Genomic DNA, 21,355 nt, shown 5'->3' on the forward strand with positions numbered 1-21,355 from the left:
GCAGAAACCTGTTTGGGGCAGAGAGAGGGGATTATCTGCATGACCTAAAGCATGAAACAGATTACAGAGGACCTCACTGTTATGTTACTATGACTCTGTGGCATAGCTGGGCTCTCTAGTTAGTTAATGGACCAAGCCAAAGATATAGAGCACGTAAACCTGATGGTGATTTTACTCACCATAGCCTTTTGAACAAGGCAGAAGTTCATCTGCCTGTACAAAGTTCAGGCCTGAGCTGAAGATTTCCATATTGATTGCATTGATTGATTACTCATTATGTATATTTAGACGCATTAAAGACAAATGAGTAACACACCTTATACATTTTTAATTGATGAATAAAATTCTGGCCTCAAGATAGAGCTGATTTTGTCATTTTCATAAATTCATGTACCATTTTTCTTAAACATTCTGTGTATGCTTTAAATGCATTTTATCTGTTTGATTGTCAAGTATCCATTTGTGTTTGGACTTTCTTATTAATTTTTCTTTGACTTTTTCTCATAGCATGATTTCTCATATTTTATTTTGTTTCTTTTAGGTTTTGTTTTATTTCATAAGATCCCACTGGATGGGTAAATGAAATAAGAAAAAGATGAGAGAGGTGCTGTTGAGCTTGTTATGGAAGCTGTATGCTGCACACTAGGGAGTGGACAGTGTTCTTGCCCAATGAAGTGCCACCTCCCTTGGACTTCTCTTTTAGACGTTGGTTGTGTTTAGAAAACTCCATAAATACTTTCAAGCCAGTAGCTGTTTTTCAAGAACAGGGCAAAGCTAAGCCCTGAGGCAGCTATAAAACTCAAGTCCAGAAATAAGCTACCACACTCTTTCTTATTGCCTTGTCCTCACTGTGTCTTCAAAATGACTTTGAGATGAAATTACATTATATTGTTTTCCTATGTCAATTTTTTTCTCTTTGAACTTAACTAGAAAGATGTTGTTTTTATAAATAATATTTATCAAAGGTGAACTGCAAAGTTGCTCATGTATTTTTGCATAAATGGCTCATAAAACTCTTCCACAAACAGTTTAAGTATGTATGTAAACCCATTGATTTCACTGGGAATACTGACATACCTAAAGCTAAGTTCATGTATATTTTGAGGATATAGCCTTAAATACTAAAGCAGTAAATTGCAGAGTTGGCCCCGTAAATCATATTTAAATATGTGGTTCCACTGACTTTGCCAGGTAGATGCTGAGTCTGAGCTGTATGGATAATGAGAGCAATACTGTTCATCACTGTTTTTGTGTTTTAACCACCATTCAGTCAGGCCATGCTTATACAATAATGTCTGTAAGAGCACAGAGCTTCAGTAGGCTGGAATGCTGATTCTGAGCCAAGAGCAAGAGTAACGACACTATACTGTTGGTCCTTCAAATTGTATATTTATAAAAATATACAACTGTTCATAGAAAAGTATACTGTCCCCAGGAATCTTTACTATAACAAGGAAGGTTTGTAAAGCCAGAAGCATTTTGCAAGAACAGGGATGCATTCGGGCATATTGTTAGATATTCATTTACATGCTACTTACTTATTAAGTCCTGAGTTTATCATTTGATCTTTTCTGTTTAAGGAATAGTCATAGGAAAGGTGAGGTTTCTGTTTTTTAGCTGAAAGTTAGTTAGGAAGATTAGCAGCAAAAGACTGAAGTAGGTGAATATATTTCTATGAATTCTGATTGCATTTCTGAGCTTTTGATTTTAATTCCTTGAGAAACAAGCAAAAGATTATATTATTTTGTCTCTTCTACATTTGATTTTCATTTTTTGCTTTTTTTTTTGCTTTTTAATTCCAAATGTTTTCACTCTTCCACTGAAAAACTGTTGTCAACATCAGTGTTTTTTTAAAGTATTCTCTATGCTTTTCTTTCTACAATAGTGTATATTGTATCTTCTTTTTTCTTGTCTTGACCCTTATGCTCTTTTTCGAAACACTTAATCTCTTTTTGCCTTTAAAGACTCTTAGTCCTTTGAGTTGTTTTCTTATATTCTCTTCAGTCTCTGACATACAAGTTCTTTCTTCCTGCTGTGGTTGAGTTTTGCAAATATTCTTATTAGTCAAGAAGTATGTCCATATTTGAATTCTTCAGGGTCTGTGTAGTGAAGTATTTCCTTTCTCTTGTAACTGGTTGGGGAATGGGAGCTGCAATTGCTAGATTGCTTTACTGCCTTCTCCAAAATCTGTCCCAAAGGTGTGTTGTTTAAAAGATAATGTTAAAGAAGAAGGCAGAGCTGGGAGCCTAAAGACAACCTAGGAATTGTGGTGTCTTTGTCACCCTGCAAATTCTGTCGTGATTTTGGGAGGGATGGCAGCAATTAAGGATATTCATCATCCTCCCTGTTTGAATTTAGATGTCAGCAAGTGTTCTGCCATTCCTCAGAAAAAAATATTAAGAATGTCTGCCTTTTTTCCTCCCTCAGTCTGTGTGAAAATGAGCTTGCTTTAGGGTGATACTTTCTATTCTGCTACTGATTCTTCTGTAACTTTCTTTTAATTATTTCATTCTCATATTTATTGCTTACTCTTTCCATTTTGAAATAACATCCAAAGCCACTGAGATGACTCTAAACTAATAGGAAATCATTTAGATCATCAATATTTGAACTAAAGTCAGTGGAGTTACATCAGATGTAAGTTGGATCATGAGCAGAGCTTGACCCAGTAGCCCAGATTCCAGTCTTAAATTGTGCTGGAACAAAGTCAGCTTATTTCAGTTATGTATTCACAATTTATTGCCAAATAAATGAGATGAGAATCTGATCCCTTTTCTTTTGTCAGGGAAAATGCAGACTTGCCTAGTTGGAATTTGACAGATGATTTTTGAAATATTTCATTTTAAATGGTAGTTCTTTATGATTTATTATATTTATATGCATAAATGTGCACAGGTATTGATTTGGGATTTTACTTATTTTTTTGTAACTTATTTTGTAGCACTTTGCAGTTCATCTTTATGATATAGGAATAGGTTGGACCTTAAAGTATTTCAGCATGTACTTACAGTATTTTGGATTTCACATAATCATGCAGGTAACTTTAATAAACCAGAACTGATTTATGCACCAGCAAAATATATATTTATATATATATTGTACAATTTTCTTTGTATGTATTTTGTATTCTCTTTTATATTAGTCTCTCAGTGCACTGTTATTTGATGCAGATATTCACAGAACCTTATGGATTACAGCACATGATTTGTTACTAATTATGTCTTAATGCAGATGTTTAATGCTTAATGGAGAAAGATAATGTGTTCGGAAAATGGTTTCAGTATGTGGCCAGAGCCTCTTAAAGCTAAGGGAGCTAAACTTCTAATGTGGAAATTATAGTACCTCCTAGCTCCTGTTTTTCAGCCTGATTGTGACATTGCTTTTAACTGTTCAGATTCTGATCGACTCAAACAGTGTTAGTTTAGAAAGGGCTCAGTTGATTACAAATTCCTGACCTCCTTAAAATAAAGTGACACTCAAAGTAAGAATCATGCAGGAACCATTAACATGGTAAAAGTTGCTGAACAGCAAGGATTTGATACTAAAAAGCTTTTATATTGTTTCACTGAGCAATAAAAAAAAAACAACTATGAAATGTTTAAAGGCAGAATTGGTATTTTTTTCTAATATGCCAGACATAAAACCTAAAATAAAAGCATATTCCTAATGCTCTGCTAGAAGGGATTTATGCTCAATTTTGCTTTAAATTGGCATATAATGTATTCAGAAAACTACTGAGATAAAATGTTGAACAACTTAATGGGCAGATTAGCTGAGGGACTAGACGGAATCCTGGGGGTGAGTTTTGGTGTGAGGCAGGGCATGTAACCAAGGCTGTTAAATAAACCCATTCCAGTTGAATTTGGTGGAAGTGGTCAGGTCTATATTGGAAAGGAGTGCATTGCTCCCAGGCAGAGGCCTGGGTTTGCGTTGTCCTTGGTGTAGTTGTCTGCTATGTAAAGCAAGGTGGGTGCCCACAGGAAGGCTATTCCTGCAGAAAGGTGCTTGGGGACCATGTCCTTTTTTGATGGAAGTCACAGAACTTGCTGCCAAGGAGGCCACTGTGATACATTTGCAATGTGTCTGGGTAGCAAGGCGCTCCCTGTCCTTTCCACTCCCTTTGAGTACAAGCTGGGTCTCTCTCACATAGCAGTGATTCTAGAAAGCCATTAATTTTGGCAGGAGAAAGATCTTGGAGGCAGCAGACCGTGCCAAGAAAACCTGTGGACAACTAGTTGGAAGCAATTCTGTTTCAAATAGCTCTCATAGAAGTTGCTCGCTCTTCTTTGACACTGAAGGACTAAAAATCCATTTATTCCCTGCAGTGCAGACACTCCTTAAGCACCATTTTTCAAAGACTAAAAGCAATATGGAAGTCTGCCACATATGAATGATGAATACAGTTCCTACTGACTCTCTCCACAGCAGCATTCATAGAAAGGTCCTGTTTCTGAGACCCTTCACCTGGCTGTTAATGGCTGGCATTAAGGATAAAACTTTATATGCAACTTTTTGAATGTTTAAAAGTGTTCAAGCAGTTTGTAAAGTTTGTAGAGTTACCAAACAAATAGAAAAGGTGTCCTTTTTGACATCTGTCCAGTTCAGCAATCCTTCTCCTGATACATAGTTAACGTTTGCAATAATTCAAAATTTATTCATGATTAGGGAGGTAAGTATTTTATGTGCCTTTCAGAAGAAAACTCCCAAAGCTTACTTGAAAGTTTTTTGTACTTTGTCGTTCTTCTTCCTCACTATACTCTCTGTTTCTCCCCTTCCTTACAGTTTTCAGTTGTTCTCTCATTCCTTTTGTTCTATGCTTGACAGACTTAATCCTCCTCCTTCTTCATGTGCTGTAAACTCTCTTCTCCCGTCTCCCCTGATGTGCAGGGTCTTTGAATATCCTTTGGAAGGGCATTGCCATCGTAATGCAGTGGTATAAAGTAGTCCAGATGAGAATGCAGGCCCGTATTGAGCCAGATTTTGTCATCCAGTCTCCATAGTGAGAGTTCATTGATGATTGGAAGTATTGAGAACTAGAACTACAGCATTATAAGCAGCACAGAGAATATTGGTACCATGTTTTTCACAGTGTTTCACTGCCCATTCCATTCCCCTGCTTATATGCAAATGCATATGCCCAAACTTTTGAAGCTGGCTTTCATTTTTTTCTGTTTTTCTTATGTATGTACAAATTAAATTTGGTATTAAAATAGGAAATGATTAATTGGAAATAAGTGTATGGAATTGAATTTCACAAGCATGCAAGTTGTTTGATTGGACTTGTAGAAGAGGTTCCTGTCTTTTTATCAAACCTGGAAGTTATTCATATTTTACATTAGGAATCAGTTTCAGAAATTTAGCCATTCATGAAAAAAGATACATTGGAAGAGTCTACATTATGATACGTGCTGTTTTGATATGGGCATACCATACCCTTACTATCATCCTTCTATGATTAGCTGTATTTTTTCAGCTGCAAGAATTTGATTGATAAGCACATGTGCTCTGGTCTGGAGCAGATTTGAAGGCAGTACAGACTCAGAGTATTTACATTGTGAAAAGGGACAGTAGTCCCTAGAGGCAGCAACACACAGCAGTGTTAATGAGTAGATTAGTCTTAATTTAGGAGATTTCCCTCCTTGTATGTGTTTTCAATGTAACCTCTTTCACTGGCTGGAATGACAAGAACTACCATGCAGGTAGTTCTTCAGGGAACTATCTGATCAAGAAAAAGGATGAAGTTATGGCTTTCTTCCAGTGGTTTTGATTTTTCCTTGTAAGAAGAGTCTGGCGCACTCTTTTGGCAGGTCTATAAAATAGGAAAAGAAATCCTGACTTTTTCTTTCATTTTTTTAAAAAACATAACTATTTCCTTGATATTTCTGGAGCAGAAATGAGTTGCCATGCCACTGTGCAAGCCTGCGTTCAAGGGCTTTTGCAAACACATTCAAAATGTATTCTGCTGCCATTTGGAGCCCTGTATCCTTTGGCTATTTCTTTGATTTAGGTTCAATTTAAAAATAGGAAGAAATTGATTCAGTTGGTATCAAGGTATAGAAGTTAAACATTCTGTACTAAAATCTATCTTTCAAATGCTGAAAAAAATAATGATAGAACAAAAATGCCTTCTACCTTAACAACATCCTAAGAAAACAGTTTGCTGTAATCCATCAGCAGGCTGTGAATTTTTGCTCACTCTCTCTCCTTTCTAATTCTTCACATTGAAACTGTTTTATATGTCTTGTAAATAACAGACAATGACTGATTTTATTGCCAAGTGCTACTGTAACAGTTTAGACAATCCGTACTTTAAAGAAGTGTACTTGACAAACTTATTTTTAACAGGCCAATAAAGTTTTATAATTCATTATCTCTGTGTCTTTCACTCTCTGTAAAGTGCTTATGTCTACTATTTCATTAGTAATTGTGTACTGTACTGGAAAGTACCTGAATTGTGGAGTTCTTCAGCTGATATCTGTTGTTATTATATGTACTTATTCTTGCTTTTGTTTTCTGATATATAGTAAGACTCAGCTCTTTATTTTTAGAGCATCATGAGTGACTACCATTCTTAAAAAACTTCCCTCTTCAGAAAAAAAAAAACAGCAAAGCAAACACCTGTGAATGATAATTTTATTTCTATTTAATTTAATGTAAGTGTATGTGTGTTTAACATGTACATTTAATCAGACATATTTGTTCAGGTCAAATGAGTACGTATTCAGCTGTTGGTCATAAGACAGCAAGTTTTACATTTCAGACCACATTTCTTCTACTCAGAACTTTTAAATAGAAGCATGCCATGTTGATTTTAAGAACTGTTTTGAGGAAACATCAGTGCTGTGATTTGAAACTTCTGTTTGTTGGGCTGGCCTGTTTAGGTCTCTTGATAGACCTAATGAAACAGAATACACAATTTAAGAACATTGAAAATATTAAGTCACAGATTCATCCTAAGTTTTATTCTGTTTTGTTTTTTTCCTAGGTAATGTCCTATTTTCCCATTATGTATGCAGTTGTGGGTATTGCATTACATGTTCCTTTTCTTGTCAGTAAGGTGTTTGGTCACATTTTTCTCAATGAGATGACAGTATTTTGAGTATTGTACCCAATCTGCTTTGTATGCCCATATGGACTTTCTAAGTTTTTTCATCTATTTGGCACAACTGTGATGTCACATAGTGTATTTGAAACATATTTTTCTTTTCATCATCCATGTAAAATGTGTTTTTTAAACAATTGTGATGTATTGCCACCTTATCAAACAGGCAAGCTTGATGTCCATTCGCTTTGGAGACACTTTCAGTAAGACTGGCTACTGAAGGTAAATTACTATGATATTGATGGTGCTGGAAGATATAATTATTTTAAAGAAAGTATTCAAACAAAATGAACTATTAGATACATGCCAAATCCTTCTTAATTAAAAACATTTATTGGATATTTTTGGAATGGTAACAGAGCTTAAAATTGAAATATTGTAAAATAAAATTTGCATCCTCAATAGAACAAGAAGTTTCCATCTAAAAAGAACAATTAAAAAAAATAGCTGAAATAGAAGCAAAAGTGAAAATAGCAGTTTATTCAGATGGGAAAATTAGGAAGTAAACAGGATAAATAGTAACATAGATACTTAACATTCCTGAATTTAACAGTCCAAATTAGTTTAAAAATGCAAACAAGGATTCATTTTTTGAAATAAATGTGAATTGTAACTTAGGAGAGTTATTGTAAATACTTGCCTTTCTTTTTCCCCCTTTTTATGAGGAAAAAAAATAGAAACAGCATATATTAGATATTAGTTTCTTAAATTGTTTTATCAATGCAGTTTCTTCATTTACATATAAAAAGTTAATTTCAAAGATTACTTTCTGGTTGTTATTATATTAAATGTAAAATGAATTTAAAAATTAGTTTTCAGGTTGATCAGTTGATGCATCTTTCTATAGTATATTAGTAATTAGGCTCTAAAACAAAAACAAACATAATAGCTGCACATAAGGAGGTTTTCGTATTTTGCAGTTTTATGAGGATGATTGTGAATTCACAAAAATCTGATTTCTGATATTCAGATAATTCTATAGAAATAGTTTTTGGGCAATGTGTTATACCTTTGAAAAGCAAATATTGTATGCAGATTTCTAAGCCAAGTGTTCTGTAGCTAGTTCATTGAAGCTGACAGATACTTTGTGTTTAAATGATACTGTTTTGTTTGGCTTCCAAGTTGCTATCCAGAGCTCTAGGACTTTCGTCATCAGAGCAGAGTTGGCAATAAAGGAGACAGACTGTCATTATAGTCTATAAACAGAAAATGGAATTTCAACTAAATAGTCCCTTCACAACATAAAATTGCAATTCAGAGTGTATGGCAACAGGAGAAAAGTGGGTAAAGAGAACAAAAAGTGTATTTGAAATTGAGCTGAAAATGAATTTGGATTAGAGTTCTTGTTTGGTACACAAGTTAGTACTGTGTTTAAAATGAATGGCTTGTTCTCTTAGTTGAAAAACAGTAACGTAAAAGCATTTGTTTGCTTTGTTTATACAATTTGCTTCCATACTGTATTTTGAAAATTTGTGGTTTATTCCCAAAACCCTTATGATGCCATTATTGCATGTCTCTATATTTCATCACAGCAAACTTCAGATATAGTTCCTAGAGTAGAGCAGAATAGAATAAGAATGATTCAGTGGAAAACTGACAAGCGTGGGAAATCAACCACCTCTTTAGGAATCTTGTGCTATCGTCTGACCCCCATGGTACAGAAATGTTTCCTAACATCCAGTTTGGGCCTCCCTTTCCATAGCTTTGTGCTGTTCCCAATCCTGCCATTGGTTACCAGGTGCAGAGCCCAGCACCTTCTTCTGCTTCCCCTCCTCAGGGAGCTGCAGAGAGCAGTGGGGTCACCTTTTGGCCCTCTGTACTCTGGACTGGATGACCCAAATGCCCTCAGCCACTCCTCATAGAACATGTCTCCCAGCACTGCTACCAGCCGTGTTGCCCTCTTCTGGATGCTTGCAAGGACCTTAACATCCTTTTTATACTGTGGAGACTAGAAGTGCAAAACATTTTCAAGATGAAATCACACCAACACTAAATTTAGCAGGAGAATCACCTCTTTTGGGCAGCAGGCTGTGCTGTGTTTAATACACCCTAATTGCAGTTCGCGCTCTTGGCAGCCAGGACACACTGCTGGCTCACACTAAGCTGCTGTCACCAGCACCCCCAGGTTGCTTCCTGCTGAGCTGCTCCCCAGTCTCTCATCTAGTCTGTTCTGGTGGCTGGCATGATATTAATAATCACAATAATAATCACAAACTAAAATCCCAAACAATGTCTTGGAGTGAGTTAGAATAAGAATGTGGTAGTATCTTTCATACCCTTCATGGTATGTGTTACAGCACATGGCTTTTGCCATGGAGATGTGCTCTGCTGTTTAGCAGAATATTCAACTGGCTACTCTACTCATCACACTTTCACAAGAGGGCTGATCAACAAAAGGGAAATATGCAAGTGTGTTGGGAGCTAGATTTTGGTGATAGTGATTTTAGCGATAGTGCAGGTGATACTTCCTCAATGCCTTAGTAACTAATATTGGATAAGAGAAGTAAAAAGAGAAGAAAATAATGAAAGTCTTTGAAGCCAGATGGCAAATTCTTTATCCAGTGTCTTGATGACTGGTGTTATCCTACTGAAGAGTTGCTTTGTTTTATCCTGTATAAGGGTTTTAGCAGAATTTCAGTGTGTACAACGTTGAAGTAAGTAATGCCTCAGTAACAAATGCTTCATCTCTGCCTCAGGGAATGTGTCTGAAGAAAACAAGGAGTTCTATGTAAGCATTTGTCCAAGAGCTAGCTAGTGTTTCTTTCAGGTCATTGTCTCTCCATGCTGAGTTTTCATCATGCCTTTATTCCTGCATGCGTTCTCACACAGACTTTGCTTCCTAAGCAAGTGTTATAAAAACGCATGCCATGAGGCCAATTGTAATGCTTCCTCAAAGGTCTTGCATGGTGCTGAGGTCAGTTAGCTCATGCTTTCCTGCCCCAAGTGGTCCCAGGGTGAAGGTCAGTAGGACTAACAGCATCGTAGATTCCTGGCACAATTACAGGAATCAAACTCCTGGTACAATTCATTACAATTATATTGTAATCAAGCCATAAAGTCATAAGTCACTTCACCACTATTAAATGTCTTAGGACTCTTGAAAAAATCCCATTTTTTTCTCCCTTATTGTGCCACAAATCAAGTAGTAGAGTTAGAACCAAGAGTGAAGTCTTGGCATGCCTGTATTTTGCAGAAGAAAACACACAAGCCACTCACTTCCATATGAAAAAGCAGTGTGTGTTGCCTTAAATATGAGGAACAACATTTAAAGTAGAAAGGAATATCAGTATTGCTTTCCTCATGGTAGGCCCTGCTCACTGATTTTTCTTTTAATGTCAGCTGATTAGATGATAGCCCTAGGAAGTTTCAGTTTTATTTTCTGTAAGCTAGAAGTAGTTTTGTGGCAAGCTGAGGTGCAGTATGTGTTGTAACACAGCTGCCTGACTGTCTTGGTGAGGGCTCTTTTCTGGGTAGCAAGCAGCCCAGTGATGTTTCAGTCCCTGGTGTGTCTTGGTGAGGATTATGCCACACACCCTTTATCTCCTTTGTTATTACTGATTGGTCAGCTTTTCTGTTATTTTTCAATGCATGAAATACTTTTTAAATATGAAACTACATTTGTTCACTTGTGAGAATATGAACCAAAATCAGGTAAGTTGACTGTGAATTACTCAAGTGTCTCCTTTCTGGAGTAACCACCAGACATTTGAGGCATGGCTTCTGAAGCAGAATGCTCAAAGGCCGGCTTTTTACTTGTTACATGGGATGTAAGGTTAACTTTTCCCATGTGTCAACACTGGCTCTCCCCTGGGAGCTGACATAATCTCTTCCCGGGTAAAGAAAGATTCACACTTTATCAACTTCAATCATTGTATTCAGAACTGTGCAAAGGGCTGCATGCCTCTTCAAGAGGAAGGGAAAGATTTATCGTCACCGCTTTTCCTTTCTCAGAGGGATGTCATGTTTCCATTCCCTGCTGTGGCTCCAGTCTTTGTTGGAGTCTGAACACGGGTCTGCTTCTGTTAGAGCAGCCTACCCAGAGACATGTCACCCACTGTCACCTGTCCACGTGAGCTGGTGATCTGGCCTCTGAGAGCTGGTGTTCCTAACCATGGAGCACTAACAGTTTTTCTTCTGGCGTCTGGTCTGAATTTTGCACAAGCTGCGAGAAGCTGTAACCGCTGGTGATTTGTACATAGCTCACATGATAGTGGTTTGATTGGTGATTGCCAGGGGACAGATACTCATGCCAGGAAAGGGCAGCTTTTGGCAGACTGCTCAGAGAGATTGAGGATTGATAGCGGAGAGACTGAGTTATCCTGTCGTCAGTCTATTTAGAAAGGGTTTGATCAGGCAAATTCAGAAAAGCTGAGGTTTTTTTCCTCATTCAGAGACATGTGGGTCTTGGTTCAGGTGCCGTAAATCAGGCTACTGTAAGATTTATTCGTTTGATACAGAATATAAATGTAAATTTAACTCAGTGCATTCATAAGGAATCCCATCTGCATTTTGCAGGATGCAAAGAGTCTGTGGCAGATGCTTGCCTGCCTCATTCAATTGCACCAAAGCCCAGACTCTGACCCTTGACACAGCATGGCACTGTATTCCCCTATAAAATAAACAAGAAGTGTTTATTCATCTGAGATTTTGTGTCATTAATGCTGTTGCGGACAGAAGAAATTGTGCATGTGTGTGTGGTCCTGACTGCTTCAGGTTTCTAGGGCGGACTGTTAGTGCACCATATTAAACTGTGCCTGAATAATACGTAGGTGCTTAATTAACAATCTGAAACCTTTTGTTGTTGCTACCTACACATTGCAATTGCAAGTGCACAACTTGTGCAGCCTTATTCTCCTGTCCTTCCTTGCAGTGTGTGTATGTTTATGCCACATGGCTAGCATGCAAACATCTCTCCAGCACTGAATATATCTGCATGGGATGGAAAACTATGAGAAACTCAAAATCAGATTGAGAACGGCATGAATCAGATCATTTAACCAATAAAATCAGCTAAGAGACCAACTTAAATATTTGCCATTCATAAGTACAGCTACTCCCTACTATGTGGGAATGATAAATTTTAGAGCTTAAAATTCACTGTCTGTGAACATTTGTAGGAGTAAATATCCCAGGTCTTGCCAGACGTTTAACATAAAAGGGAAACGCTAGAAAAACGAAGCAATTTTAATTCCAAATTCCTGATGTCTTTATGCTGGTACCTGAATCACTATTTTCTAAGTGATGGTGATCCCTATATATGTATTTTTTACCTAAGCACTGTAATGAATATCCCTGAGCATAAATATTAATTAACTTCTTGGCAATAATTGCTTGGCAATTTGAAATGAAATTGGGGCAAGAGGGCTAGTGATAGAAAAGATGAGAAATCTTTTGAAATCTTACTCTTGAAAATGAAGTTTCATTTTAAAAATGGTTATGCTGTTCTTATTTTTACTTTCGCATAAAAGCTTAAAAGGGTAAGTTAACATTTTACAAGCTGCTTGTAGCTCGGTACTGAAGGTTTTCTTTGTTTTGCAGACTGGTTAGATAGCTGCTCTAAGTTGTTGTGTCTCTATTCCATGGGTTTTGCTCTCACATGAAAAAATTGTCTGGTAAAGTAAGAAAAGTTGGTACTATCTTGTCAAAACAAATTCTAATGTCTCTGAAGTCATATGGGAGCACAAAGACATACAAACCACTTAGCTGATGAACTGTGTACTCTTTTAAATGAGTTTGTGTACCACCAAGGATAAGATGACTGAGTGGTGAGAGCTGGTAGCCAGACCCCAGGCCTCAAGGCTGTGTGGCATCTCCTCCACAGAGCCAGTGCCTTGCCAGGGATAGCAAGCTCTGTTGCAGAGCATCTCAACCACCTCAGCAGAAGCCCAACAGAGCTGTTAGGTGTAGACTGCTTCCTGGAGTGTCACTTATGAGGTCTTATTTCTGTGGCCCAGGGCCCAGATGAAAGCTTCCCAAGATGTGCACCTAGGCACAAGACACGTGCCTGGGTTCTGCATATGTTTGTTTGTTAGGATGAGCATGCTGCACTGTATCTAAGTTTGCCAAGGACTCGGGCTTTTTTGTTTGCCCATTTCCTTCCTGTTTCTGTTTGTGCCCTAAAGAGGAGATAGGAAGGGAGAAGTGGCAGGAGGAGTTTGCTTCTGCTAGTGTCCAGCCCAGGGATAAGCGCTTTCCTGCAACCTGATTTATACTCCTCCCTCAGTCCCTGTGACTGTGTGAATGAAAGGTGAAAGATCTAGGTCTTGCTAATTTTAATAATCCCAGCAGCAGCCTTGTGTACAGAACATTTACATTTTTGGTAGCGAGCAACAAAACATAGCATCTTTAATCTTCTCCATGGGAGTTTTGTGTGAGCATAACCAGAGTTGGAATTTCAGGTTTTGGTCCTGTATTAATTTCTCAGCAAGAAAGAGAAATGGATTTTATAGATTTTCAGTTAACCATTAGGAAGACATGAAACTGTCATCCTTTGTAACCTAGTGGTACAAATATGGGCAATTACCTTTTTGGCATTGCCTCTTGTGAAGAATACAGATCTATTACTTTAACCCATTCCTAACTTAATTCATATGTGGCCATATATTGTAGATGCTGCTTTCAGTGACAGAGAAAAGTGCCACACCAGCACAAGATTTCATTTGTGAAAAAGGATACCATTATTCTTCATATGAAAACAACAGTCCTGCTTCTGCTGACTTTCACAGGGATTTTGCACCATTGTCAATTTAATAAATTACTCTTTGTTGAAGTTAGAATGAAGAGAATTAGACTTTCTGTATTACTCTCTTCTTCTGTTTGTATGATTTTGTACTTAACATTTGATTTCAAATTTTCACACTATCCTCGTATTTGTTTTCATCTGTACTTCTAAAGAACTAGCTGATTGGAGTTCAGTACATTATTTTGAGTTAAAAACAAACAAAATACAAAAAAAAATAATAAAACAACAACAACAATGAAAAAATCCCTGATCTGGCAAAATAAGTAAAGTATAGAAAAATCTTCAGGGAAAGTGAGTCCTTTCTGTGAAAGTGAAAAAATTCCAGTTTGCTGAAATTGTGTAAATTTAGGCACCCCAGAGAATGAAGTACTAAGTGACTGTGTTCCTCCAGTGAAGTCTGATGCTTGTTTATTTAGGACTGGTGCACATGAAGTAAGGGTGTGCTGTATTTGTGCATGTGGAAAGCGGATGTGTGTACCTTCTGTAATCTAGACTTTTGGATCTGTTTGTATAGGACCATTGAAATTCCAGTTTTGATTCTTGTCCGGTGCAAGGGAGGATAGTGGCTGTGTGCAGTTCGTTTTGTTTTGCAGACTCTGAAGGGAAGTGGATTATTTTTGCAGATCAATTCAGAGATACACTAGTTAGGATAGTTTATATAGTCTTCTACTTCATTTGGTGCTAATGTTCTGCATATGTTCATTAGGTTCACACAGAAAAACCATTGCATTCTGCATGGTAGTGTTTGCTTTTTATGGCCAGAAATAAGGCTATATTGTCAGCTTCCTTTAGCAGCTCCTTTCTGAGAGTATTTGATTTCCATGTAAATCTGTTCTGATCAATATGTTGCTAAGAAACAGCCATGGCTGAATTTTTCTTAAAAGGGGAAGTTTGAAAATAAATGAATGTTACCCAAAAAATAGAGAATAATAACTGCTAATGATATTTAATGCTAATATGTAGCTTACAACAACACAGGAAGCCATAAGTGGGTATCCACAAGTGGATAATTGCAAGCTGAAGTGTTTTACAAGGTGGTGGGAAGCTGCAAGAAGATAAGCAATTCAGGGTGATGACAAAAAAAAAAAAGAGAGGGCTGATGAACAAAGTGGTCAAGAGCAAAACGATTATAAAGAGAAAGGCAAAACTCTTCAAAAAGAAAGAAGTCAGTAAAGAAATAGAGAAGGACCATCAGACAAAAAATTAGAGGAAAATATTTGGTAAAGTTCTCTGGCTTTGCGGAAGATATTTGAAAATATTCTGTGCAACCTCTTAGAAAAAAAAGAGAAACACTGCTTTATTTCGAGCTCTGCAGAATAGAAACAATGATCCTTCTAATAGTTTGCCAAAACTTCATTGTGTTTTCATGATGAATTTCACAGTTAATGTATACATTTTCAAATCTGCATTAGCAAATCTGATAGAGCTTGGTTTGTGTTGTGGCCATCTCCAGGATGGCTGAGCTGGCTAGTATGGTGCAAGTGGTTTTCTGCATAGGACATTTTCCTGCTTACTGCAGCAACAATTTCAAGGCAAAATGCAAGGGAAAGGAAATCTTCAGGGGATGAGGAATGTGCTGTGACAAGGAGGAGGAGATTGCTTTGAATGGCAGTAGAGGGCCAACATCTAGAGGCAAGTCAGTCAACTTGTGCAGCTGATCCCCCATCTTGTGTGTGACGGTGCCGGGACAGGCTGAAACTTGAAGTAATGCTTCTCTGTCCATGGGTGTCACTTTCCCTGCTGCAATAATTTTTAGATCTACAATTGAAGAGGGTTTGGAGGATGTGATGCTTCACAGCTTCAGGAATGACACTTAAGGAAGGAAGAGTGTTATTCTGAAATAATTCTGCATCTTTGATCGGTTCTATTGGCAGAGAGGGGTATTCCTCCAAACGGTCCATTCAGCTCCCTCTCATCTCCAAAGATGAATTTTCAGACAATATCCCAAAATATCTAGTTGAGCAAATTACAGAAAGCTATAACCGTGGAAATGGAAAGCAATTAAAGGAAAGACATATACATATATATATGTTTTCTGTATGATTTCTTAGAGGTGCAGAAGACCACTAGATGCTAGAGTAAGTGTGTTGCTAAGACTATTCCATGTCGGAAAACTTAGTAGATGCTTCACTTAGCTATTACCAGAATTCCTAGTGACACATGATTGCTGAGCACCAAAAATCTTCCCAGAAGACTGACTTGTCCACAGAAGCCAGCAAGGTTTTCATGGCAGGGGGAGGATCTCAGCTGCAAGGCCAACGAAGTGTAGGAACAGAGGCTGTAGAGAAAATGAATTAAATGTCTGTGGTGACCAAAACACAAAAAAGGAATCATTCAGCATTGCCAAGTAAGCTATGACCTGCTTTGTGCTCACTGAGGGTCAGTTTTAGGCAGCCTTTCTTCTGTTCTGAAGTTTCCTCGGTCCTTTCAGCAGTCCCTAACCCTAACCCTTCCCAGCCTATGCAGTGTTTTAGGCACTGGCACTCAAAGTCTGTTCACAGTGGAGTACTTGACAGGTTGTAGTTTTTGGACTATTAGTTCAACAGCTTCCCATTTCTTCCTTGTAAGGTGTAGATGGACTCTTAGATTTTCCTTTCAAAGCCTGTTTTCAAGAATGGGGAATATCAGGAGATGAGAAGGTGCTGGGCTGGGACTCAGTGAGAGTCCAAGAAATATTTAGTTGGGTTGTAGGATAGACTCAGTAAGAGCTGAATAGACAGCAATACTGCATTTCTGCAGGTACTGTTTATTATTTGAGCATGATGTTTGGGTTGATTGTAGGTAAATCATTTAGTTTTGCTTCTGTAAAGATTGTCATGTCTAAGGTTAGCTAGTGTGGATGTAAATGAAAAAAGAATTGGAAACTATTATGCTGGGACATTTGTTGAGAACAAATTGAAAGATATATTTCAATGAAATACAGTGTTGACTTCATTATTCATGGAGCTGTTGCAGCCTGTAAGAACCTTATACTCGTAAAAAGAATGTGAATCAATACAAGACTTCATTTTACAGTGTCATGAAACAAGTATTTCCACTAAGGAAATCTTTGGAAACAGTAAGGGAGAAAAAAAAAAAAAAGGAAAAAAAATGTAAGTAAAGAAATTCAGTGAAATAAGCTGTATGCTGGTAGACCCACTCTAGTCTTTTTATTCCTACATTACTGATGTGTTTCTCACCTGACCGAACCTATCCTGACTCTGCAGCCTGGAAAAGTAAACTGCTAATGCAGTGAAATATGTGTACTTTATGTATATAAGCTATGCATTTGTTGAGCTGCAGGCCTCATTCAGTCCTGAGTGGATGTAAGTCAGCATTTGAAGAGTTAAAACGTTGTCCATAAGACCATTCAAGGTCTACATTTTGGTGTTGTGGAAGAATAAGGCTGAAAAGGAACCATACTTCCCTTCCCAAGCCAGTAAGAAACATACCTGTATTTTTCCAAAGAGATATTTGTCTGACATAGCTTTAAAATCTCCAGAATTGGAGATTTGTGAACTTCTTCACAAGCATTTCCACTGACTGAGGAAGGTTTCATAACATTTTACCACAGTCTTTCTTCACTGAATTTTGACATATAACTCCTCATTCCCATCTAGCATTATATAAATATTGTTTCCTTTTCTGTGCAAAAGCCTTGAAGGCTGTCCTTATGCACCTCCTCAGACATCTCTTTAGGATTAAAAAAAAAAGCACCTATTCATCAGTTTTTTTTTTATCAGGTCTGAGTATTTTTAGAGATTTCTATGTAGAGTTTTCAACTGATTTGCCTGGATGGAAAAGGCCTATTAGTTGCAGCTCTGTACTGCTCGAAACAATCGGGGAGAGTTTAAAGAAGGGAAATAGTTTAATGCAACTCATTTAAAAAATAAACAACAATGAAGTATAAGGGGATATTTCTCCACAGTCTAGCTTATCTACCATGTCTCCTAACTATGTCTATCTAGAAAGACTTTGCAAAATTTTGCCGGTTGATAATCGCAAATAGTTTTGCTGTTCTCTCAGATAAAGACTTAACTGTCAAAGCAGCATGGAGAAACTTAGCCTTGCTTCTGTACACTTTGTATTTATCTTCTAGACAGCAGAGAAACATTCCTAGTCCTAGGAATGAGAATGTTAATCCTTATATTATTTATGAGAAGTGTTGAGGTAAGCAATTGTTAATTAAGTAGCTTCTTAATGAAATGAAAGGCAACAAGGATCTAATGTGGAGTGAATTATTCTTTCTGACTTGATACCAACAAGCGCATTCCAGCTGATCTTGTTTGTTATTGCAGTGGTTTTTCACTGTAGTATTTTTGAAGGATTGTGATTTTACCCACATTTCCTAGATATCCAAACCTGTAGGTGGCTATAGTTAATGGTCTTGGTGATCTATATTAAAAAAGATAAAGCATGTTTTCCTTCCTTCTTTCATATTTTCTGCTGTCCTGTATCCTTACTTCTTTGGCTCACGTATTTATATTGATTAATACACCACATCCCTGCTAGATTTTTGTCTCTGATCTGTGTTTCATTTGACAACCAGTAACGAGAGGCCATAAGTTCCTCTTGCTTTATGATAGGGCACATCACCTGAGCTGCAGATACTACAGACGTGTCTGTGAGACAGCAGGCAGCTGTATGGCCACCATTTATCCTACAGCTGAAGGAGGGCTGTAACTCTCCAGGGGTTGCCTGGAGTTCGGCCTGGGTTCGGCAGCAGGGGCTGAACATTCTTCTCTGTCCTGCCCGTGACTTTGACAAAGATCCTGCCTGCAGCACAAGGGAAATCAGTGAGCCACACAGAGCTCCTCCTGCTCTCTCCAAAACAGCAGTAATGGTAGCGTGTACCTGACAGAGGACAAACAGTGAGGATTTATTGGTGATCGTGTTTAAGAATCTGTGCTTCAGGATGAGGCTTTGCTGATGGCATCCTTGATGACAGTCACCTGTGGAGTAAGACAGAGGAGATTACCCATTTTCCGTCCTTTGTGGACAGCACTTGAAAAACGCTGTGCATTACTGCACAGCATTTAACCTGGCAGGCAGCTTTGCACTACAGTGCCTCTCACCCATTCCCCGCAGTGGGATGTGGTGGAGAATCAGAACAGAAAAAGTGTGAGAATTTACAGGTTGAGAGATAACAACAATGTAATAGTTAAAGCAAAATCTGCACGTACAAGCAAAGCAAAAGAAGGGATTCGTTCACTGCTTCCAATGGGCAAGCAGATGTTCAGCCACTTCCAAGGAAAGCTGGGTCCACCATGCATAACAATGTACTGGGAAAACAAACGCCTCCACTCTGAATGAACTCCCCTTCCTCCTTCTTAGCCCCAGCTTTTATCACTGAGCACAAGGTCAGGTAGCGTGTCATCTCTTCGGTCAGTCTGGGTCAGCTGTCCTGGCTCTGCCCCCTTCTTTCCCCGCCCAGCCTCCTTCCTGGCAGGGTAGCATGAAACGCTGCAAAGTCCTTGGCTCTGTGCAGGCACTGCTCTGCAACAACTAAAACATCCCTGTTTTAACAGCACTGTTTTCATCAAAAATCCCAAACGTGGCATAATACAAGTCTCTGTGGAAAAAAAAAAAATCCCAGCCAAAACAAGGACGATTAGAGATCTCTTATTTCTTCCTACAGGGTTTTTGCAGTACTGCAAAGTAGGTTTCTTGGGTGAACTGCATTGTCAGCCTCTCCCAGACCCAGACACCTGTGCATCTGGTCTGTTCCTGCATCCTGTAGGTTGCATAGATTTTGGAGAATCACTTGCTTTATGAAGCAGCCCTCTAGGGGATTCTAGGGTGTTTTCCTTAATTGGAAATTTCCCTTGCAGGTATTGTGACCTCTGGAATGCACTAGGCTTGTAAAGGGGTATGTGAATGTGTGCATACATGAAAATATAGATTCGACTGTGAGAAAAAAAGCAGTTAGATTGGCACTGACTAGGGCTCTTTCGCAGTCGTGCTCCAGAATAAAGCTGGATCAACAAATAAGCAGCTGTGGCTCTTAGATGAAAAGCAACAACAAAAAGGCCTGATGAAATATTTGAGTGGCTAAAATCTGTGCAGAGCCATTTCAGTGGAAATTACAGATTGCACATTCATTGCTATCTAGAGGAGTCAGGCATTTGAAATAAGTTTTCCAGCAAGATGAACATGCGTTTTAGGGGAAAGGCATTTTGGTCACTACAGCTGACCTTTGATACCTAGCAACACTGAAGATTTCTTACTGTGAAGCTTGCTAACATGCCTTTTATTTAATTACAGTCATAGGTACCTGTTGCTTAAAATACTCTGTGTAGGGAAGAAAATAATCTGTCACTAACTTACTTTCTCTGCATGAAAGTGATACAGTGTTACCAACACAGCTTGGTCTTCTTGTGAAGCTGCAACAAATAAACAAAGATAAAACATTGATTTTCATGCGAAAACAAAAGCAAATCTCCTTGGAGACTTTATCACTTGGGTTAAACTTTGTCAAAGTTCTCTGGCTCCATTATGATCTTCAAACAAATGCTTCCCCCTTGTTTCACAATAGTTGCAGGTTAACAGGCTCCTGTAGACTGCTTCTTGATTTTAAACCTCTATTTCCGGCCAATTTCTCCTGCAAGAGCTCTCCAAGGAGTCCCCTTTCCTCTGTAATCCAGGGATTGTTGGAAAGGGAGTGTCTGAAGCATGTGCTGACTGAAGGCATTTGTCTCCTGGGTGTGGGGAAGTTCTCTGGCTCTCTGGATCAACATCCTTCTGGTTCCTCTGACTTCCTGGATGGGAAATGAACACTTTGGGCAGTATCAGAAAGTTTTTCTTACCTCGTGTATCTCGAAACAATGGAGTGCAAGCTTAAACAAGCACTGCTGGTTGCAAATCCGTTAAACAGATTAATGATACCTGTCAGAAGATGTGGAATTATTTATCCTCTAAACACCCAAGCCTGGCAAGTCTCAGTTTTCTGAGTCACAAACTTAATGTCTACAACATAGTTTTTGGCTTGGTATGCTGTACCAGGATGGAAGGGCATGCAATTGTTTGAGCACTGAAAAGCAGTGAGACTTGGGTATAAGGCTGCTTGGGGTGATCTTCTTCTGTCTCCTTCCCCACAAACAATGGAGTATTAATCCCATAATATTCGTTAGCAACTGCCTGTGGCAGTGACTATTAAGATGACAGCACTGAGGCTAGCATGATGGCTCTGTTCTGGAAAGCTGTTAGAAATGGAGTAAGAGATCAAGAGATATTGGCTGAAAGGTGGGGAGAAGCAAAAAAACCTATTATTCTGCACAGCTGAACTGCCGAGAAAGCACAGGAGCACTGTGCTGTGCTCCTTCCCTCATGAAAAGCAGCAGCAGCTGCAAAGCAAAGAGCATCATTTTAACAAGCCCACTCTGGATTTGCAGAAGAATCCCAGTTTACTTTGAACAGCTCCACTAACTGAAGTGAGTCTAAGCTGGTTTCTCTTTGGGAAGCTTATTCATCTGGCTTTGATTTTTCTCCTTGTGTTCTATTTTTGGCTCTTAATTCAATTCTCTGTATTCAGC

At 38.3% G+C, this 21,355-nt stretch overlaps 1 protein-coding gene across 7 annotated transcripts in view; it reads left to right on the forward strand.

The window, feature by feature from the left end:
- NTRK2 (neurotrophic receptor tyrosine kinase 2) overlaps positions 1-21,355 on the forward strand; it is a 207,790-nt gene that overhangs the window by 92,424 nt on the left and 94,011 nt on the right. For 3 of the 7 annotated variants that reach the window (XM_021380848.1, XM_021380849.1, XM_021380850.1), the window contains one exon: positions 542-6,346. The exons of the other annotated variants lie outside the window; for them this stretch is intronic. In XM_021380848.1, the coding sequence (XP_021236523.1) occupies positions 542-579 (38 nt within the window). In that variant the 3' untranslated portion in view covers positions 580-6,346. Of the gene's footprint in view, positions 1-541; positions 6,347-21,355 lie in introns of those variants that run through there. 7 annotated transcript variants of the gene reach the window in all.

This window comes from Numida meleagris, chromosome Z (genome assembly GCF_002078875.1).
Source record: "Numida meleagris isolate 19003 breed g44 Domestic line chromosome Z, NumMel1.0, whole genome shotgun sequence".
Lineage (NCBI taxonomy): Eukaryota > Metazoa > Chordata > Aves > Galliformes > Numididae > Numida > Numida meleagris.